The sequence below is a fragment of the Odontesthes bonariensis genome, chromosome 19, assembly GCF_027942865.1.
Source record: "Odontesthes bonariensis isolate fOdoBon6 chromosome 19, fOdoBon6.hap1, whole genome shotgun sequence".
NCBI lineage: Eukaryota > Metazoa > Chordata > Actinopteri > Atheriniformes > Atherinopsidae > Odontesthes > Odontesthes bonariensis.
The window spans coordinates 3,068,704-3,091,131 of NC_134524.1; the positions used below are offsets into that span (position 1 = coordinate 3,068,704).

Genomic DNA, 22,428 nt, shown 5'->3' on the forward strand with positions numbered 1-22,428 from the left:
TCAGAGCTCACATCGCTTGGCCCTATTTTCTCTCTCCCTTTGTATCACTGCCTGCTGTGTAAACTTTGCAGACCGAGCAGCAAACAACGTAACAGGTGTGGCTGTCGCAAGGTGGCTGTACGCATCGATATGAAGGGAGGCAAAAATAGGGCCAAGCGATGTGAGGTCTGACTTTTTCTGGAGGGAGGATTTTGTGATGCAAATGTATTACTCTGTTGAACGCATATTGTTTTGAGAAGCAAAACGCTTTATTTTTTAAACCCCAGCCAACTAGCCGGACTACCTTCATCAACACCAAAACGAGGCTGGAACTCTGCTCACAGGACGCAGCAGGGGGTAAGAAGATGTTCAGAAATGATGTTGCTGATATGGGATGTCATACAGCTTCATGTCAAAAGAGGCGAACTGTCCCTTTAAATTGCTACGGTGTTCGTATCCCACCCTGTTCCCGATGCTTCCCTGCATCTTATCGGCGATGATGTCATCCGTGCTGCCGTCCAGACTGCGTCCACCTCGTCCGGGCTCAGGCGAGTACGGCTCAGACGCTGCGTACGGGTCGGCGTACGCGTACCTGTCGCCGAACAGGAAGTGGTTGTGGCTCAGCAGCAGCAGCTGCCTCTCAGCGCGGTCGGCTCGCTCCAGCAGCGTCTCTATGAACACCTGAAACAGGAAGCAGCGTCTCCATGAACGCCTGAAACAGGAAGCAGCGTCTCCATGAACACCTGAAACAGGAAGCAGCGTCTCTATGAACGCCTGAAACAGGAAGCAGCGTCTCCATGAACGCCTGAAACAGGAAGCAGCGTGTCCATGAACGCCTGAAACAGGAAGCAGCGTGTCCATGAACGCCTGAAACAGGAAGCAGCGTCTCTATGAACGCCTGAAACAGGAAGCAGCGTCTCCATGAACGCCTGAAACAGGAAGCAGCGTGTCCATGAACGCCTGAAACAGGAAGCAGCGTGTCCATGAACGCCTGAAACAGGAAGCAGCGTGTCCATGAACGCCTGAAACAGGAAGCAGCGTGTCCATGAACGCCTGAAACAGGAAGCAGCGTCTCTATGAACGCCTGAAACAGGAAGCAGCGTCTCTATGAACGCCTGAAACAGGAAGCAGCGTCTCCATGAACGCCTGAAACAGGAAGCAGCGTCTCTATGAACGCCTGAAACAGGAAGCAGCGTCTCCATGAACGCCTGAAACAGGAAGCAGCGTCTCCATGAACGCCTGAAACAGGAAGCAGCGTGTCCATGAACGCCTGAAACAGGAAGCAGCGTCTCCATGAACACCTGAAACAGGAAGCAGCGTCTCTATGAACGCCTGAAACAGGAAGCAGCGTCTCCATGAACGCCTGAAACAGGAAGCAGCGTCTCCATGAACGCCTGAAACAGGAAGCAGCGTCTCCATGAACGCCTGAAACAGGAAGCAGCGTGTCCATGAACGCCTGAAACAGGAAGCAGCGTGTCCATGAACGCCTGAAACAGGAAGCAGCGTCTCTATGAACGCCTGAAACAGGAAGCAGCGTCTCTATGAACGCCTGAAACAGGAAGCAGCGTCTCCATGAATGCCTGAAACAGGAAGCAGCGTCTCTATGAACGCCTGAAACAGGAAGCAGCGTCTCCATGAACGCCTGAAACAGGAAGCAGCGTCTCCATGAACGCCTGAAACAGGAAGCAGCGTGTCCATGAACGCCTGAAACAGGAAGCGGCGTCTCTATGAACGCCTGAAACAGGAAGCAGCGTCTCCATGAACGCCTGAAACAGGAAGCAGCGTCTCTATGAACGCCTGAAACAGGAAGCAGCGTCTCTATGAACGCCTGAAACAGGAAGCAGCGTCTCCATGAACGCCTGAAACAGGAAGCAGCGTCTCCACGAACGCCTGAAACAGGAAGCAGCGTCTCTATGAACACCTGAAACAGGAAGCAGCGTCTCCACGAACGCCTGAAACAGGAAGCAGCGTCTCTATGAACACCTGAAACAGGAAGCAGCGTCTCTATGAACGCCTGAAACAGGAAGCAGCGTCTCCACGAACGCCTGAAACAGGAAGCAGCGTCTCCACGAACGCCTGAAACAGGAAGCAGCGTCTCCATGAACGCCTGAAACAGGAAGCAGCGTCTCTATGAAAGCCTGAAACAGGAAGCAGCGTCTCCATGAACGCCTGAAACAGGAAGCAGCGTCTCCATGAACGCCTGAAACAGGAAGCAGCGTCTCTATGAACGCCTGAAACAGGAAGCAGCGTCTCCATGAACGCCTGAAACAGGAAGCAGCGTCTCCATGAACGTCTGAAACAGGAAGCAGCGTCTCCATGAACGCCTGAAACAGGAAGCAGCGTCTCCATGAACGCCTGAAACAGGAAGCAGCGTCTCCATGAACGCCTGAAACAGGAAGCAGCGTCTCTATGAACGCCTGAAACAGGAAGCAGCGTCTCCATGAACGCCTGAAACAGGAAGCAGCGTCTCTATGAAAGCCTGAAACAGGAAGCAGCGTCTCCATGAACGCCTGAAACAGGAAGCAGCGTCTCCATGAACGCCTGAAACAGGAAGCAGCGTCTCCATGAAAGCCTGAAACAGGAAGCAGCGTCTCCATGAACGCCTGAAACAGGAAGCAGCGTCTCCATGAACGTCTGAAACAGGAAGCAGCGTCTCCATGAACGCCTGAAACAGGAAGCAGCGTCTCCATGAACGCCTGAAACAGGAAGCAGCGCCTCCATGAACGTCTGAAACAGGAAGCAGCGTCTCCATGAACGCCTGAAACAGGAAGCAGCGTCTCCATGAACGCCTGAAACAGGAAGCAGCGTCTCTATGAACGCCTGAAACAGGAAGCAGCGTCTCTATGAACGTCTGAAACAGGAAGCAGCGTCTCCATGAACGCCTGAAACAGGAAGCAGCGTCTCTATGAATGCCTGAAACAGGAAGCAGCGTCTCCATGAACGCCTGAAACAGGAAGCAGCGTCTCTATGAACGCCTGAAACAGGAAGTAGCGTCTCCATGAACGCCTGAAACAGGAAGCAGCGTCTCCATGAACGCCTGAAACAGGAAGCAGCGTCTCCATGAACGCCTGAAACAGGAAGCAGCGTCTCCATGAACCCCTGAAACAGGAAGCAGCGTCTCCATGAACGCCTGAAACAGGAAGCAGCGTCTCCATGAACGCCTGAAACAGGAAGCGGCGTCTCTATGAACGCCTGAAACAGGAAGCGGCGTCTCTATGAACGCCTGAAACAGGAAGCAGCGTCTCCACGAACGCCTGAAACAGGAAGCAGCGTCTCTATGAACGCCTGAAAAAGGAAGCAGCGTCTCTATGAACGCCTGAAACAGGAAGCAGCGTCTCCATGAACGCCTGAAACAGGAAGCAGCGTCTCTATGAACGCCTGAAACAGGAAGCAGCGTCTCCACGAACGCCTGAAACAGGAAGCAGCGTCTCTATGAACGCCTGAAAAAGGAAGCAGCGTCTCTATGAACGCCTGAAACAGGAAGCAGCGTCTCTATGAACACCTGAAACAGGAAGCAGCGTCTCTATGAACGCCTGAAACAGGAAGCAGCGTCTCTATGAACGCCTGAAACAGGAAGCAGCGTCTCCATGAACGCCTGAAACAGGAAGCAGCGTCTCCATGAACGCCTGAAACAGGAAGCAGCGTCTCTATGAACGCCTGAAACAGGAAGCAGCGTCTCCATGAACGCCTGAAACAGGAAGCAGCGTCTCCATGAACGCCTGAAACAGGAAGCAGCGTCTCCATGAACGCCTGAAACAGGAAGCAGCGTCTCCATGAACACCTGAAACAGGAAGCAGCGTCTCTATGAACGCCTGAAACAGGAAGCAGTGTCTCCATGAACGCCTGAAACAGGAAGCAGCGTCTCTATGAACGCCTGAAACAGGAAGCAGCGTCTCCATGAACGCCTGAAACAGGAAGCAGCGTCTCCATGAAAGCCTGAAACAGGAAGCAGCGTCTTCATGAACACCTGAAACAGGAAGCAGCGTCTCCATGAAAGCCTGAAACAGGAAGCAGCGTCTCCATGAACGCCTGAAACAGGAAGCAGCGTCTCCATGAATGCCTGAAACAGGAAGCAGCGTCTCCATGAACGTCTGAAACAGGAAGCAGCGTCTCCATGAACGCTGAAACAGGAAGCAGCGTCTCCATGAACGCCTGAAACAGGAAGCAGCGTCTCCATGAACACCTGAAACAGGAAGCAGTGTCTCCATGAACGCCTGAAACAGGAAGCAGCGTCTCCATGAACGCCTGAAACAGGAAGCAGCGTCTCCATGAACGCCTGAAACAGGAAGCAGCGTCTCTATGAACACCTGAAACAGGAAGCAGCGTCTCTATGAACGCCTGAAACAGGAAGCAGCGTCTCCATGAACGCCTGAAACAGGAAGCAGCGTCTCCATGAAAGCCTGAAACAGGAAGCAGCGTCTTCATGAACACCTGAAACAGGAAGCAGCGTCTCCATGAAAGCCTGAAACAGGAAGCAGCGTCTCCATGAACGCCTGAAACAGGAAGCAGCGTCTCCATGAATGCCTGAAACAGGAAGCAGCGTCTCCATGAACGTCTGAAACAGGAAGCAGCGTCTCCATGAACGCTGAAACAGGAAGCAGCGTCTCCATGAACGCCTGAAACAGGAAGCAGCGTCTCCATGAACACCTGAAACAGGAAGCAGTGTCTCCATGAACGCCTGAAACAGGAAGCAGCCCCGTCCGTCCTCACATCCTTCAGTTTGATTTCACAGCTTAAATTTCTTTATCTTTTCTGGAATAATGACATTAACTGACCCTCACAGGTACGTTTGAGGAGAGCATCTGATTGGTTGAGTCATCGGCAGTTTTGATGTTTTCCCGCCTCTGTGAGGACCTGATTATCTTAATTAGTGTAAAGTGCTGCAGTTTTAACTCTTTGCTTCCCGGTTTTTAGTGACTTTGTGGGAGTAAAACCTGACAGTAAGTTAGGAATGTCACACTAAAAACCATAACGTTGTATTATAGGACAGCAGTAAGATCTGGGGTCACATGATCTTCTGTTGCTTTGAACTTTCCTAACTGAGGGATCTTTGAGCTCAAAGGAAAGAAGCTCCAGAGCGGAGGATGCACAGCTCCATCATTTATGAGAGAAAGGAGGCTTTAAGGCCTTAATATTTTCATCCATTTGCACTAACTGTGATTCCTGTGGATCAATACGAGGAGTTTGAGCTTTCCTTCATTTTTTAACTTAATAATATTTCTAATTTGATAACTATAAGAGTACCTTTATGTAACGTGATAAAACTGAATTAGACCGAGTATCTGAAGCACTTTTTATAGAATATTTACTGAACATTTCAGAGCTGCATCACAGCTGTTTCCTTTAAATCTCACATTCATGTAAGCAGGTTCTCCTCCTAAAGTTAATCTCTACGTTACGTTAATTTAGAATCATTTAGAATCATTTAGCATCATGTAGCTTCATTTAGCATCATTTAGTGTCATTTAGCATCATGTAGCTTCATTTAGCATCTCTTAGCGTCATTTAGCATCATGTAGCGTCATTTAGCTTCATTTAGCATCATTTAGCATCATCAGCTTCATTTAGCGTCATTTAGCTTCATTTAGCGTCATTTAGCATCATGTAGCGTCATTTAGCATCATTTACCTTCGTTTAGCATCATTTAGCATCATGTAGCTTAATTTAGCATCATGTAGCTTCATTTAGCATCATTTAGTATCATGTAGCTTCATTTAGCTTCATTTAGCATAATTTAGTATCATGTAGCTTCATTTAGCATCATTTAGTGTCATTTAGCATCATGTAGCTTCATTTAACATCTCTTAGCGTCATTTAGCATCATGTAGTGTTATTTAGCTTCATTTAGCGTCATTTAGCATCATTTACCTTCGTTTAGCATCATTTAGCATCATGTAGCTTCATTTAGCATCATTTAGTGTCATTTAGCATCATGTAGCTTCATTTAGCATCTCTTAGCGTCATTTAGCATCATGTAGCGTCATTTAGCTTCATTTTGCATCATTTAGCATCATCAGCTTCATTTAGCGTCATTTAGCTTCATTTAGCGTCATTTAGCATCATGTAGCGTCATTTAGCATCATTTACCTTCGTTTAGCATCATTTAGCATCATGTAGCTTAATTTAGCATCATGTAGCTTCATTTAGCATCATTTAGTATCATGTAGCTTCATTTAGCTTCATTTAGCATAATTTAGTATCATGTAGCTTCATTTAGCATCATTTAGTGTCATTTAGCATCATGTAGCTTCATTTAACATCTCTTAGCGTCATTTAGCATCATGTAGCGTTATTTAGCTTCATTTAGCATCATTTAGCTTCATTTGGCATCATTTAGCTTCATGTAGCGTCATTTAGCATTATGTAGTGTTATTTAGCATCATTTAGCTTCATGTAGCATCATTTAGCTACATGTAGCATCATTTAGCATTATGTGGTGTTATTTAGCATCATGTAGCATTATTTAGCTACATGTAGCATAATTTAGCATTGTGTAGTGTTATTTAGCATCATTTAGCATCATTTAGCATCATCAGCTTCATGTAGCATCTTTTGGCATCATGTAGCATCATTTAGCATAATTTAGCATCATTGAGCATCATTTAGCATCATCAGCTTCATGTAGCATCTTTTAGCATCATGTAGCATCATTTAGCATCATTTAGCTTCATTTAGCATCATGTAGCATCATTTAGCATCATATAGCATCATTTAGCATCATTCAGGGTGATGTGGGGTTCACTTTGAGGACACTGATGATCACAGAAACGCAGCCACCTGAAGTCTGGATTTGGCCTCGGCCTCTTTCTCCGCCGTCTCCCTCAGAAAAAGCTCGATGTCCGTCATCTCCCTGTAAGACAGGACGAACATGAGATCCAGAGACACGGTCGGGTTAAACACCAGGTGTAAACGTGCACAAAGAACAGAATGATTAAAGAAACAGATTTCCATGTGAACAGACGTGAGATAAAGTGGAACGCATGAAGCCGCGCTGACCTCAGCCGGACGCCTCGGGGCTGCTGAGCCTCGCTGTCGCTCTGTGTTTATCACAGCAAGACGTGTCCTCCTGCTTTACCCACTCAGGGTTTCATTTTATTCACGTGATGTGACAACAGAACTCTTTCTCTTTTAGCTCATATCCGCCTCACTGCATAAATCAGGCTTCATCCACCCGGTTCCACTGGTTTCTGTACCTACTGGGACACAAAAGGAGGGAAACCTTCAGGATACTGACTGTTGGCGCTGACTCAGCTCCTTCTCTCTCCCCGTCAGGTCCTTCTTCAGTCGCTCCATCATCGCCACGGCAGCAGACACCTGCGGGGTGAATGAAACGCTGCTGAAACATCAGAAACCCGGTGAAACTGCGGTGTGGGCTCAGAGCTCCGCCCACCTCTCTGGACAGGTACGCCGCCCTCTGCTCCACCTCCTGCTTCTCGCTCTTCAGGCGTTCCCCGTCTCTTCTCTCCCACTCGAGCTCCGCCTCCCTCCTCTGTAGCTCCGCCTTCAGCCGCCCCACGCGGCGGTTCACCCGCTCCTCCACCTCCGCGAACGTCCGGGCGATCTTACGGTCCAGCCCCAGTCCCAGCCGCTCCTCCAGGCCGATCCCCACCGACAGGCCAAAGTCCAGCCCCAGGTGGAGCCCCAGCTCCCCCCGGGTCTCTGGGGGAAACGGGTCCAGGCGCCCAGGCAGGGCCACAGCGGTGGAGGGGTCCACCGGCCGGGCCCGGTCCGAGGAGCCGAACATGCCCCTGAGCAGCTGGGCCGAGGCAGACGATGAGGCCAGGTCCAGGCAGGCCAGCGGCAGGGGGAGGCTGCAGGGCTGCGTGCCCAGAGAAGGGCTCTGACTCTGGGATGCTTCTGGGCCGGGCAGGGGGAGCAGAGCCCCGGGCCTGGAGCTTCTGACCCGAGTCTGCAGCGAGACGAGAGGTCAGACAGAGGCATTTAAAAACATTCCTGCTGGGTCAGATGGGTTTGGGACTTTCTCACAGCTTTAAGGCATTCTCACAATTAAGTTCCTGTTTCTCTTTATCATTATTATTCCGCCAGTTTTCGGCACCTAACTACTCCTGCATACTTTCAGATATTTCTACAATTTTGGTATCAAAACGTTCAGCTCTTTCAGCAGATTCCTGCTATCATTGTTGGTGTTTTTAACTTTTACACTTTTTAAGATATTCAAATTTTTTTTATTCAGATTTTCCCATCATTCAAATGAATGGAAACTGCTTTCAGCTCCAAATCATCTCTCTCTTTCCAACCTAACTACTTCTGGAAGCTTTCAGCTAGAGACACCATTCAAACTTTAAATGGGTCACAAGACATTCAGCTATTACCAACTGTTTCTGCTTTTTCAAATCTTCAGCCAATTTTGAAATATGACAGTTTCAAAAACATGAACATTTTTGCTCCTTCTTGGTTTTTATGAATGAGCACACAGTTGAGTGCGTGCTGATAAGTTTCAAATTTTTCAGTTTTTTCAAACAAATTCCTCTAACTTTCATACAGTTTAACTTAGAGAAACAAATTATACCTTAAAATGTAGGACAGTTTGTCCTCTTTCAGCCAATGTAACTACTAAAGAGCTCACATTTACAGAATTTCAGCTATGAGCCTTGAACCGAGATCAACCTCTCACATTATCTGACTAACTCCAATGTTAAGTTTGGTAGTACACAAAAAAATCACAAAATTCCTTCAACCAACACCTCAGCAACAGTTTTTACTGCTAACATTGGACTATTTTCAGCTTTTTTAGCATGATCAGCTATCCCCATTCAGCTCATAAGCATTCTCACTGCTGTTTCGCAGGAACAGCTCTTTCTAGTTTTATTTACTTTCATACTTAAAGGGGAACTCCGGGGCATTTGAAGCGTGTTTCCATTTCTAGAGGTTGTCAAATACTGCCAGTAGGACACAGAGAGGTGCGTATCTGCGCTCCCTGTGTGGAGATCGCGCTGTGCGCACACCCTGTCATGCGAGGCTAATACGTGGTGGCTAAGGGGCAAGCGCTAACCCTTCCACGTAAAACAACAACTTGCACACTGCAGAAACGTCACACCACTTTATAAACCATCCGACAATAAAGTCACAAGCCTTACCATCAAAACCATATGCATGGTTCTCACATTACTGGCATGGGGACGTTACAAAACAACTTTATAAACAGCATGTAACTCACCGGCTGGTTGTAGGCTCGCGCATGTGAAAGCCCAAAAGAGTCGATGGAGAATAATCCCATATACAAAACAATTATATTCTCTAGAAAAACTGCGTTCAAGTATTTAAAACATTACAACAATACATGCCCAGTAATATTGTTGTAATGTTTTAAATACTTGAACGTAGTTTTTCTAGAGAAGATAATTGTTTTGTATATGGGATTATCGTCCATCGACTCTTTTGGGCTTTCACATGCGCGAGCATACAACCAGCCGGTGAGTTCTATGCTGTTTATAAAGTTGTTTTGTAACGTCCCCATGCCAGTAATGTGAGAACCATGCATATGGTTTTGATGGTAAGGCTTGTGACTTTATTGTTGGATGGGTTATAAAGTGGTGTGACGTTTCTGCAGTGTGCAAGTTGTTGTTTTACATGGAAGGGTTAGCGCTTGCCCCTTAGCCACCACGTATTAGCCTCGCATGACAGAGTGTGCGGACAGAGCAATCTCCACACAGGGAGCGCAGATACGCACCTCTCTGTGTCCTACTATCACTATTGTTGTGGAGAAATTAGAGTCGAATCCCGCGTTGGTCAGCCGTCCATTGGGGAGTTTATTGAACAAACCGTCACAGCAAATGTGCATACAGAATGTACAAAATGTCCGACGAGCTCATTTTGGGACACCCTTTTATACCGTTTTATCATAACAAGTGTACGTGGCCCTCTCCGGAGGCGCCTAGCTTTCGCAGTTTATCATAAACACGCTCCTTCTAACTATCAACAATATTCTGAACCAGTCAACAAGGCCCAGGATGTAACTAGGCCAGAAGTCATGAACATGTCATGACATCCTTCTCCCACATAGTCCCCCCTGAAATCACTTATCAGTGATTTAACAAAGAAATAATCTAACATGAAAGAAAATCATCCCACATTGTTAATTAAGAATTAATTAACATAATCAACACTAAATTATTCTAATAATTCTACAATATCAATCAACGGGACCATTTTGAATAAATGAAAAGGAATATATATATGTGTGTACTCGAATCACATTAAATGATTAAATTAAATTAAACGATATTGATTTCAACAACACTACAAATTTTACATTGCCATCACACTTGTCCACTGTTCGCAGTGCATAGGTGCGAAAAACCCACCGGCTGCTACTTTCGTAACTCATGTTCTTATCTTGGGAAAATTCACCTACGGCCCCCCCCACTGGCGACCGACCATTTTACCAAGGTCGCACTCCGAACAGTTGACTGACACAATTGGCAATGCACATATCAGTGATCAGTTCTGATTGATTATACACATAGACTGAATACACCACCTTCAAATCAGTTAATCACCGTTTTGTATCAAGTACAATACATAAAATTATGGATTATCACACAACAATAGTAATAAAATGCAATGTAATGCAGCTCCTCCAGTCCCGTCCCATCTCCTGTACTCTTTTGTCGTCTGCTTCTGGCCGAACATCCGTCCGGCTGGGTCTGGAACTGCTAAGCTAACTCTGGGAGGAGAGGTCGCCAGTACGTCACTCCCAATCAAAGAGATCTTCAGCATCTCTTCTCCCTGTCAGACTAAACTTGGTTCCACCCTCGAGGAAAGAAACTTGTGAACCGTCCATTGATAACCTTCATTCGTTGACCCGCTCTCCCATGCGTTGGTCCTCAGGCCTGGTCTCGCATGGTCATCTGCCTCCAGATTCCTTCCACTGTTTGTTTGAACATCACTTGCAGCAAACACCTTCTCAGAATGGGTATAATGCAACACACCAATAGGGAGACCATTTTCACTATCAACAATATTGCTATTCCCGCCTTAACTGTCATCGCTCCCCCTTCTCCCAACATCCCAAACAGACCAGTCCACCACCGTTCACCTCCCCCAGCATCACACGTCAGCTCCTCTCTCCGTTCTCTGAACTTCTTCACGGCTGTTGTAACCGTTCCAAACCGTTCTAACACTTGTCTGTTCTACCAAGCCATCATACTCGCCTCATGTAGTTGTTCTCCAAAGCCTGCAAGCCCTTCACTCGTGTAGCTAAGAATTCCCTGTCGGTTGTATTATATGTAATTAATCCACTCCCCATTTTGTTAAATATGATTCCCTGCAAACCAGCCTCAAATCCAGCTGCAATCTCCCTGCGTGCTTTGAGCTCAAAGGAATCCATCTCGGCTGTCATATTGCATCCAAGTAAACGTGCTTATCCCTGATGTAGCCATCACTCGATCTTTTAACTCTCCCTTCTTCCACATCCAATCCTAGCATCTCGTTTACCTTGTCATACACTACCACAACTGATGTGTTCCTCCTCACCAGTGCCCAAAAACCTATCTCCCTGTTGGGTAGCACATTTAACAAAACATGATCTCCACACATCCAGTAACTCTCAGCCACTGGGTGTGTCTGATCCCCAAAAAGATATAGAGTTAAAATGATCATTCCTATATTTTCACATTTTGATCCAAATAAATAAATCCCAATAAATCTTGTTTTCATTTAACATTAGTACTACCTACGCGAGTTCCAAAAGCATCCAAACTCACCATTGTAATCTACTCTATAATCAGTGGGAGGCCCCTCCTGTGATGTACTCAGATTAAATTCCGCACAAGAAGACTCAAATTTGTGGCCCTCCCTTATTTTGAAAATAACTATTTAATTTATTTGGCCCAAACATCAATCTGCACTTAATATCACACATAGGAAACAATAACCATTTATCCTCTTCCGATGTGAACCTACCTCCTCTGCATTCCCGTTGCTGGACCACCGCACAGTCCCTGAAGGTGTGTGGCTCTGGAACAACAACAGGCAATGCTCCTGGAGCGTCTGCGCATATGAGACACTCCGTCGCTGTCAGTTCTCTCGTAGTGTACCATGCCCATCTATACCACATATCCTGTGCTGCCTTAACCCATTTTCCACAGTTACACTGTTTTCCCGACTCCACCTGTGCATGTACACTCCGTCCGTTCTTGGATTAACATGATTATTCTGTCCTGTAGTGCTAATGGTATCAAATCCCCCTAGATTTTCCCGTGAAATCTTTCTATTCTTACAACCATTGTGAACAACTCCTTCTGACCCAATCTGACTTGATCTTACCAGATTGCCCCTTTTTCGTGGCGTCCAGAGGCGGTGATTTGGTCGTCTCCTCCACCGGACCCATGATCCACACTTCCTCAATCATTTCTTCCATGAACTTAAATTCAAGCTTAGCAGATACCTCTTCACGACTAGCTCTAGTGTGTATTGCTGGCAAAGTTTGTGGCGTGGCATGGTCTGAGTGGGTGTGTATTGTTGCATCATACTCATCTGACCCAGGCTGGCTACTTCCCTGCGGGGTGGCTTCATCACGGGACCCTTCCAGCCTCTCCTGTTTGCTGGATCCCGTCCAACATCTCCAGGCTTCGTTCTCCTGAGCCCATGCTGTCGGCCAACACCCACACCTGGATGCTCATTAGTGTCAGAAATCTTAACCTCTTCCTTTCGTTCATCCTTTCCCTCGGACTTAACTCCGTCTGTGTCTTTAGTTCGAACCTTAGTGCAGTGATTCAAATGGTACCATGTGTTGCTACCTTCCACTTGAACTGCTGTTGATGTTGCTCGCACCCTTGTGTACGGCCCTTTTCGTCCTGGCTCAAGCCACTTCCTCCGGAACACTTCGATGTGCACCTGGTCGCCTGGCACCACTGGCCTCTCAACCAGCTGTTCGAGACTCAAGTCTCTGGACTCCTCCTGTAGATAGATTGTTCTGTGGACTGCAGTTAGTTGCTTCATATAAGCTGTCCACTCTGTTTGCACCTGCTCAAGTGGGGGCCCTTCAAATGGACCTCTCAACTGAGGTGCCGGCATGGGTCGACCCGTTAGCATTTTATGCGGTGTTAGTGCGTGACTCTATGAGTCTGCATACGATAGCTCATTAGTGCAAGCAGCAAAGCATCTAGTTAGTTTAGTTTTTACGCACAGATTAAATTCAATTTCACTTTCCGGGTTCTATTGATCCTCTCAACCATACCTTGACTCTGTGGATGATAAACGGCCCCACAGCGCTGCTTGATTCGCAGCTGCTGCAGAATGCCTCTTGCACTTTTCTAAACAAACACTTAACCATTATTTGAGCTAATCTCTGATGGAATGACAAACAGATGAATCAATTATCTTAACAAAAAAAATTTACGACTATTTATCCAATATGTATGACCAATATCCTTGTGGTGGCGTGACCTCTGGCTCCAGTAACACCATTGGTGCCAAAACAGCAAGCTGGCACTTTGATGCTACTTTCGCTGCTTCATCAGCCGCGATATTACCTTTACCAACCATTTTGTTACCTCTATGATTATTTGACATTGTATCACTGCCAATTTACAATTTTCATGACCGCAATCCGCTCCTTCATTTGGACCTCCTGTCGCACTGGACTTCCGTCTGACCTCCTGAACCCTCTCTGCTTCCGAACTGCTTCAAACAAATAGCAAATATCATGAGCATATGCAGAAACTGTGTACACATTCGTAACCTTACCTTTCACCAGTCAACATGCTTCCATTAGTGCCTTCAGTTCAGCCAACTGTGCCGAACATGGCCGTTCACACTTCTCAGCTTTCACCGTCACAAAGTTCTCCACCTTCCTGTTTCACAACTGCAAAACCTCATGATCACCCAAATGATCTCACAACATGAACCATACACAACATAAGTGACGTCAGCCTGCACAAGTGAAGTTGCTTCTAAGTCAGGTCTCAGTCTAATGTATCTCACAGCTTCTGACACACACTCATGTGGTTCTCCTTCAAACTCACGTGGAATGACACCCGCAGAATCCGATGTAGTACACTTCTGTATTCTCACATCTGGACGTGTCAAAAGATGCACAACCTGCAAACATCCTGTCCGAGTCACAACATACCTACTCTGATTTATTAGTTCTGAAATCTTATGGTTTTTATTGGAGACATATAAGAAAAATGGCTTCTCATAGACTAGTGTTGGCCATTTTGGATGACTCTTGCTAATTCGGTTTCAAATTTCCAAAGGCTACCTTAGCCTCGGTTGTCCTCTCCAGTTGTGCTTTCAACCTTTGATCTTTGGATTTTTCATGATTCCTTTCAGAGGAAGCTAATTTTATTGCACAACCTTCCCAAAAGAAGATCATACTTGTTTTATTTTAATTTCACTTATTTATTCATTAGTTATTTATTCATTTATTTTGGACATGGCGCTTTTCTTACTCCCTCCAAGTGGGATGGAGAGATATCAGTAATTCCCTATGGCCTTAAGTAGATACTCTAATTTAGGCTATCGATGCTATTTAAATTTAAATTAGAAACTTTGTTCCGTTCAAATTTTAGAACTTCGTAATGGTGGCACATTTAAATTTTAAATTCAGAAACTTTGTTTTGTCCTAGTAACAGTGACCTATTTACATTTAAGTTTTAGAAACTAAGTCATAGTTTTGTAATAGTAACATATTTAAATTCAAGTTTTAAAAACTTAGTAATCGTGACACATTTAACTTAAAAACTTTGTTCTGTTTTGTAATAATGACACACCTGAGGGCGGTTTTTAAACCCTTTTGAGTACGTCTAATGTAAGTGTACTTCTTACCTCTTTATGTCAATGTAAACCAATACTGGGATTCCTCTGCCAGAGGAACGCCTTGGACCTACCGGGCCACTTGCTCCGCCCCCCAGGGACTGGCCACGGTCCTGCCGAACACTCGGGTTTCTCGGTGCTCTCGGACAGCTGTAAACAAAGTGTCCCCTCTCGCCACAGGCCCAACATGCCCCCGAGGACCTTCGTCCTCCTGGTGCACCTCTTCTTGACCTTTGACAGGGTCGACGATGGACTTGCCCCTGTGATGGCTGTTCAGCGGCCCCCGCTGTCATGGCCTCATTTCGTACCTCTTGCTTCGCTTGCAGTTCTTCTAACTGCAACCGTGCAAGTTCCCTTTGCATATCCTTCTCCTGCTCATTCAGTTTCAGTTCTTTCCTGTATTTGTTTACTGCATGCACCACGTGGTCTCGGAATTGTCCATGTGACATTGAATTCAGCCCCACCACATCCTCCAGCCGCCCCTGAACTGGGGCAGGCAGAGCCTCTTTGATGGAAACTCTGAACAATGTCACCCAAGCTGGGCTCTTCTCCATTTCTCCCTCAGACTCTTGTCTCCATTTCTTCAATTGTTGTGCAATGTACACAGCCGGACTCTCTGTTCCTGACAGTGGTTCCCCCTTTAATGCTTCGAGGTCCACTCCCGCAGGAAACTCAGCTCGTAACGCTCTCCAGAGTGCAGCTCGATATGCATTAAAGTCAGTTCCATCAGCTCGGTGGCTCAACATCCAGTCATTCTCACTGTGTCTCAAAATGCCCTCCATGGTAGAAGTTCCAAAACACAGTGCCCACACTGCCTTAATGTGTCCAACAGACAACAGTTTATGCACAGTCTCTTGTTCAAAAGCTCTTATCCATCTACTTGCACCTGTGTGAATGTCCGGCAATCGAGCAACCAGCCCCCCTAGGTCGAGCGTCTGCCACGGCACATACTGTCCCTGCGTCATTTCTATCAAACTCGGTGCTGACGCTGTTGGACTCTTATGTTCTTCAGAAGATGCCTTTTGAACTGGTGATGCCAGTTCTGGTGATTTTTGGTATTTGTGGGAGCTGTCCCCTTGCCTGATCTGAATTACAGACGGCGTCTGGCTCAGGAGCTCCATGACTGCTTGATGTAGCTATTTGTAGTTCTGGACGTTCATGAGATATTTTATGATCTTTTATTTCGGAATCTCCTTTTATGTTTGCTGCTCCCGGCAGTGTTGGAAATAGCTCTGCATTTTCAAAGAAATGTAAAACTTTTAATTCAAGCTCTCTTTTTTCCTGTCTCTTTTTGCTTTTGTCCTTTGGTTTGTAAGCTTTAATCCTTTGTTCCATAATCTTACAGGTAGTTACATTGAAAGTGCCACCTTTTGGCCAGGGTGAGACGTTAATTTTTGTTCGTTTTTCCCATTTTAGAGATATCTTTTTAATATCTTTGGAATGTTCAGGATGTTTGGCGCTGATGATTATTGTTGGTGTTACATCCATTGTTTCACCTAGTTAGTTCCCTTCTATTGTCTTTTGACTTTTTCTTACTTATTTATTTTCTAAATTTCCCTTATTTATTATTCGTATTCCCCCTTTTTTTTTTTTTTTTTTTTTTTTTTGAAAGTCAATTTAAATGCACTAATTATTTAACTCTAATCAATGCTAATTTAATGCTCGGCTAAATTTAGCTTAGATGCAGCTAATTATTGGATTGGATGTTGTCAATGCTAATGTTAAGGTTAGCCTACGTTAGCTTTGAAAGCTTATGCTCTAGGTTGTTTTCCTTTTTTTTTTTAAAATTAAACCAATGTTAATTCAATGTTAGGCTAATTTAGCTTTTTGACTTCTGGTTTGGAGTTCGGTTACTATTATTGCTAATGTTAATGTTTGCCAACCAATGCCAATTGATGTTAGCTTCCTAGCTGTCGCTAATAAATGCTAACCTATTGCTAATTAAGATTTAAACCAATATTTGCCTTATTGCTATTGCTAATCAATGCTAATTGTCTTTCTGATCAATGCTAATTATGGCTAACGAAATGCTAACAAATGCTACTAATGCTAACCAATGCTAACTATTGCTAATCAATGCTACTTATTGCTAATCAATACTAGCTTCCTTGTTGACCAATGCTAATTGAATGCTAATTATGCTATTCAACGCTAGTGATTGCTAATCAATGCTAGTTATTGCTAATCAATACTATTGATTGCTAATCAATGCTAAACAATGCTAGTTATTGCTAATCAATACTAATTATTGCTAATCAATACTTGCTGTATTGCTAATACTACCCAATGTTAATTTATTACTAATCAAAAGCTCAGTTAATGCTTACTCTGTATGAAGTGACTCAGGCTAAAGGCGTTGCCCCAACTTTTGTTCACATCCGGATGCTTCCGATCCAATCCACACACAATGTCCTCCACCAATCCAGATGATCCAATGTACGTCACAGCTACGTCAATTCTGACCAATGAAATAAAAATATTTTTTGACCAATGAAATCTGAACACACCTCTAAATCTATCTCCAATGAAACACGTCTACGACACGTAACTTCTAACCAATAAAATCTGAACACACCTCTAAGCCCGCCTCCAATGAATCACGTGAATTTCTAACAAATCAAATATGAACACACGATTACCTCTACTTCCTAGACTGTTATTAGCTCCTCCCAAGCATAACAATTGAACCAGACATAACAATTGAACCACACCCCAACTCAAAATGGCGTTTGTCACACTTTGTAACAAGTTAAGGAAAAGGAGGAAATACAAACTTTCAGCTGGACAGAGAAGAAATACAATTTAACACAGAAATAACAGTTGCACTATTCTTCACCTCGAAATGGCATTTGTTAAGAAAGAGAAAGAAATACAATTTAACACGCTGTGGACAGGGAAACTACAAATCAAAAGATACAGAAACAATGCATAAGCAAGAAACTTTCTTTATCAGGAATGTCACATTCACGTCGAACGACGTGATGACTCAATGGCCTACGGACAGAACCTCTTCCTTAGGAATCGCGAAACCCTCATTACTCGACTGATAACAACTCTGCAATTAGCACATTACCTAAAGAAAACTAATAATTATTACAGTACAACCATAAATTGCCCCTGGAAGACACAAGGAAAGAAAATGTGATCACACACGAACATTTGAAGCAGCAGGAAACTCTCAAGGCCAGAGCACGCGCCCACACACCAGTCGCGGGAGCGCGCAGCACCCTCTGTCCCCCTGAGAGCCAGAACACAATTCACTCGCCTGTTAAGAATAGAACTTTAGAAACTTAACACCAATCACAGCCGTATTCAATAATAACAAGATGCACTCAACGAAAATATAGAGTCTTAAAGAAAGAAACCCACAGTGTTTAAAAATAACAGCACATTTCGGCAACAACACCTTATTTCCCCAAGTTATTAATGCGGCAACTATCACAATTAAGCAGATTATACCAATGAAGCAAATTATGACCATAAAGCCAGTTATAATAATGAAGCAAATCTAAGTGTAAATTAAAATACTACGAATACTCAAAAGTCAAGGGATGAGATGAGTTAGGTTAGAACCTTGATTTATCACACAAAATAATTTTCCTTTTTCTTTTTTTTTTTTAGATTCACATAAAACATCAGATTTCACACCCATTTGACAGACACAGACAGAGACCGGTCCCACACACTCATACCAAGTCAGTCGATTACCAAATCGGTCGATCAAAGTTTTTGTGTCAGTCACCGTTCAAATCTTCACATTTTTAAATTATCAATTTCTTTCATTTAGACTTTTAATTTTTCAGGAGATGTTGGTGTCGGCAATATATGGAATACAAAATGTGTTTTCCCTACAAGCCTTGTGATATGGTTTCTTGACCAATGCAGCAAATGCTGACGTGTATTTATCAGCTTCGCTGTGACCTCTTAATAATAATCTCCTGTGGTCAATACGTAAACGAATTTGAATTTTCTTCTCAAAATGTCTTTATACTGAGGTCTCGGATAACTCCAAAGAGTTCTAAGCAGATATATAAAATGATATGAACATATATAGTTAAAATGTGCTCCTCATAGAACTGGATTTTTTCATTTCAGAGTTTTTTTGAAAGCCTGATTGATTCAATCGTTGAACTTTAATGTTCGCCAGTCAATCAATTATCAGTATTCGTTTTACTCCTTGACTAGTGAAAATAATTTTCACGTATATTTAATGAGTCTAGTGTACCCCGTACTCCCGTCAGTGTTCCTCCCCCCCATGCATAGAAGGATGGCTGATAGAATGCAAGAGCTACTATTGGCGATTACTCAATAACCTGCCCGCCACTTTACAGCTATTAATTAATCCAGTTTGAATTCATCCGATTCACAATTGGCCGGAGCGCAGCGACTAGTCCTTCTTAATTACCACAAAAAAAAACATCAACACAATAGGCCGACCAGCTGCTCACAGCTGTCTGCTTTACAACTCACATCAGCTGCTGTTCACCCAATTTTATCCAAATTCACACATACGGCACCTCTTGGCCCACAGTTTCCCAAACAATTTCAGCAGCCCCTCTGCGCAGAAGTAAACAATGGAAGGGCTTACCGTGTGCAGGATCCGTCTCTCTCCTGTGTCCTTTTAAATTTGGGGAAGCCGGAAGAAGCCGTCAGCTGTGCTCCACCACCAGAAATCAGCGCAATGGTCGAAAAGATCCAACCTGCCGGCTTTTACAACTGATGTCGGCTGTCGGGGCACAGCGGACACGCTCCGCCGGGATCCAGATGCAAACTCTCACGAATCACGTCGGGGTCACCATTATGTTGTGGAGAAATTAGAGTCGAATCCCGCGTTGGTCAGCCGTCCATTGGGGAGTTTATTGAACAAACCGTCACAGCAAATGTGCATACAGAATGTACAAAATGTCCGACGAGCTCATTTTGGGACACCCTTTTATACCGTTTTATCATAACAAGTGTACGTGGCCCTCTCCGGAGGCGCCTAGCTTTCGCAGTTTATCATAAACACGCTCCTTCTAACTATCAACAATATTCTGAACCAGTCAACAAGGCCCAGGATGTAACTAGGCCAGAAGTCATGAACATGTCATGACATCCTTCTCCCACACTATTTGACAACCTCTAGCAATGGAAACACGCTTCAAATGCCCCGGAGTTCCCCTTTAAAAGTGCTGTACAGGTTAAAGGTTAGAGGTTAAAGGTTTTAAACAGGAACTATGGAGCCTGGACATAAGTCCACCTTTTCTCCTCGGTTACTCTCTGGTTGAGCAGGACACAGACAGCAGACCCCCTGATGATGAGGACACAGTTACCTGGGACAGGACCAGCAGGGTCTCGTAGGTGTGTCGGCTGACCAGGTGCGCCCGGAGCTCGGGCACAGAGGAGAAGCGGAACTCATCCCCACAGCGAGGACAGAAGTAGGGCAGCGAGGAGGAGGAGGAGGAGGAAGAGGAGGACATGCTTCAGGCCTGGAGAGGAAGCAGAGAACAGAGACTGCAGCAGCAGCAGAAGAAGAAGAAGAAGAAGAAGAGCGAGGACCTGAAACTGGGTCAGAGCGTCTGAGCTCTAATGGAGCTGAGCAGATCGATGCGCTCTGAGGGGCCGAGTGTCTGAGGGCGGAGCCTCGTCTGAGGGGGCGGAGCCTCCTCTGAGGCTAATGGCTCAGCGGAGCGTCCTCTTCCACGCCGGCGGGCGGCCCGTGCAGAGGAATCTGAGCACGCTCTGATGAGCAGGAAGAAAGGAGCGTCTGGGCGTGGGCTTTGTTTACCTCCTCGCCCTGTTTTCTCCTCCCGAGCTGCTGATTCTGCATATTATGGGATGTTTTTACCAGCTGCTGGAGCAGAATAAAGTGGAAAAACATCCCTGATCATCGTGTTTTACTTCCTGTTTGCATCCCTGCAGCTGAATCCCTTAAAGGCCGAACGTTTACCAGGTCAAACTCGTGACGACAAAGAGCCAAAAACATGGAGTTTATGGGGGAAAGTAAAATATCTGACCTGAAGATGAAGGGCTGCAGAATGAATCAGAAGCTCAAAGGTTCCCAAAGCTCTCAGCTTTAACCCTTAAACAGCTCTAACTGTCTAATCTAAGGTTGGTGGAACTAAAGTGACCATCCGGAACATTTGTGAAAAGCTTTGATTCTGATCGTTGCTGCTCTGAGAAAAAGGAAAAATGATTTCTTTTCTTAAAGAGTTGAAAGAGTTAAATCTCACCAAATGTTTTTATGATCAAACTCACCGTGTTTCACGTCTCATAAAAAAAGGAAATAAAACTCAAACTCAGTTCCCTTCTGGGACAGTTTGCAGTTTAAGGCCATCGTCTGCTCCCTCCTTATGGTTTTTTTTTATTATTATTATTATTATTATTATTATTTTCAGAGGCATTTAAAGACTTTATGGCACAGAAACCGTCACTTTTATTGTGAAATGTGATGAGAGTCGGTGAGAAAACTGTTTATTTCATGAGACTTTGGTGTTAATTCTGCCTGCAGACGCTTTAAAATCATCGTTTTTAACATATTTTCCTGTTTCAAACTCTGATGAGAAGCTTATTTTTAAAATAAAAACAAAGTTTATAGATAATTAAAGATGAAATGAGACCAGATGAAAATATTAAAGGTTAACTTCCACCACTGGAATGAAGCAGCTGCAGGATCAATCAAACCGCCTGATTATTGATCATTTATGACCTCACTGATTATTGATCATTTATGACCTCACTGATTATTGATGAACTTTAATCTGATTCATCATCAGGATGAAGGAACATTTAAAGAATTACAATAAATGTTTCCTCTGAATTAATGAGCACCAGGACTGCGGGTTGTTAAATCTTTCTCTGGACTCATCGATTGATTGGTTGATTGATTGATTGATTGATTGATTGATTGATTGATTGATTGATTGATTGATTGATTGATTGATTGCAGCTCTGATAGAAATATGAAATGTTGACAGTTTTTCTTGGACTTTCCACCCTAACTCTGTTCAGATAAGTGATGAAATATTTCAGCAAACAACATCTCAGAGGATCAATACCTGTGATTATTGATTAGCTGGATCGGAGCTCCTGGTACCTGTGATTATTGATTAGCTGGATCGGAGCTGCCGGTCCAAGCCGAACCGGATCCGTCGCTGCGTCACTCGCTCCATCGGCCCCACAGTCCCGTTGCCATGGCTTCCCGCTCAGATGCTCGCGCTCTCGGCGGTGGATCGATCGATGCTCTCAGCCCGGTACCGTGAGTGGGTCCTCGTGCGGGAACCGTCGCAGGATGGATGGATGTGTTGCTGCACCGCCGCCCCGCGCGGACTGTCGGCGTAGCGCCGCCGCGTGCTGCTGCTGACGTAGGAGCCGCGTGACCTGTCAGCCCTGATCACTCATGGGTTGTTTGCGTTGGTTATTTATATAATCTGTTTATTGTTGTTGTTGTTTTAGATCCAGGATCTGAAATGTGACGCTAAATAAAATCTGATCTGTGATGAAGGAGAAGATGTTCAGGGAAGCCTTCAGCCATGTTCCATCATCACGGGCTGCAGGCTGCATCTGTTTCAGCTCTTTGGTTTGTTTCCAATGAGCTGAATGGCTCCAACACCTAAATCCTATTCATTTATTTGTGTCTTAATTTTATTCTATTTATAGTTACCTGTTACTAAAACCTTCTTATTATTC

General features: G+C 44.8%; 1 protein-coding gene across 1 annotated transcript in view; it reads right to left on the reverse strand.

Moving 5' to 3' along the window:
- LOC142369481 (F-box only protein 41-like) overlaps positions 1–22,080 on the reverse strand; it is a 34,308-nt gene extending 12,228 nt beyond the window's left edge. Inside the window, exons 1-6 of the mRNA XM_075451830.1 lie at positions 21,798–22,080; positions 20,073–20,228; positions 7,370–7,888; positions 7,214–7,293; positions 6,757–6,829; positions 442–660 (exon numbers count right to left, since the gene is read on the reverse strand). Of these exons, the coding sequence (XP_075307945.1) occupies positions 442–660; positions 6,757–6,829; positions 7,214–7,293; positions 7,370–7,888; positions 20,073–20,219 (1,038 nt within the window). The 5' untranslated portion in view covers positions 20,220–20,228; positions 21,798–22,080. The remainder of the gene's footprint in view (positions 1–441; positions 661–6,756; positions 6,830–7,213; positions 7,294–7,369; positions 7,889–20,072; positions 20,229–21,797) is intronic.
- Positions 22,081–22,428: the final 348 nt, after the last annotated feature.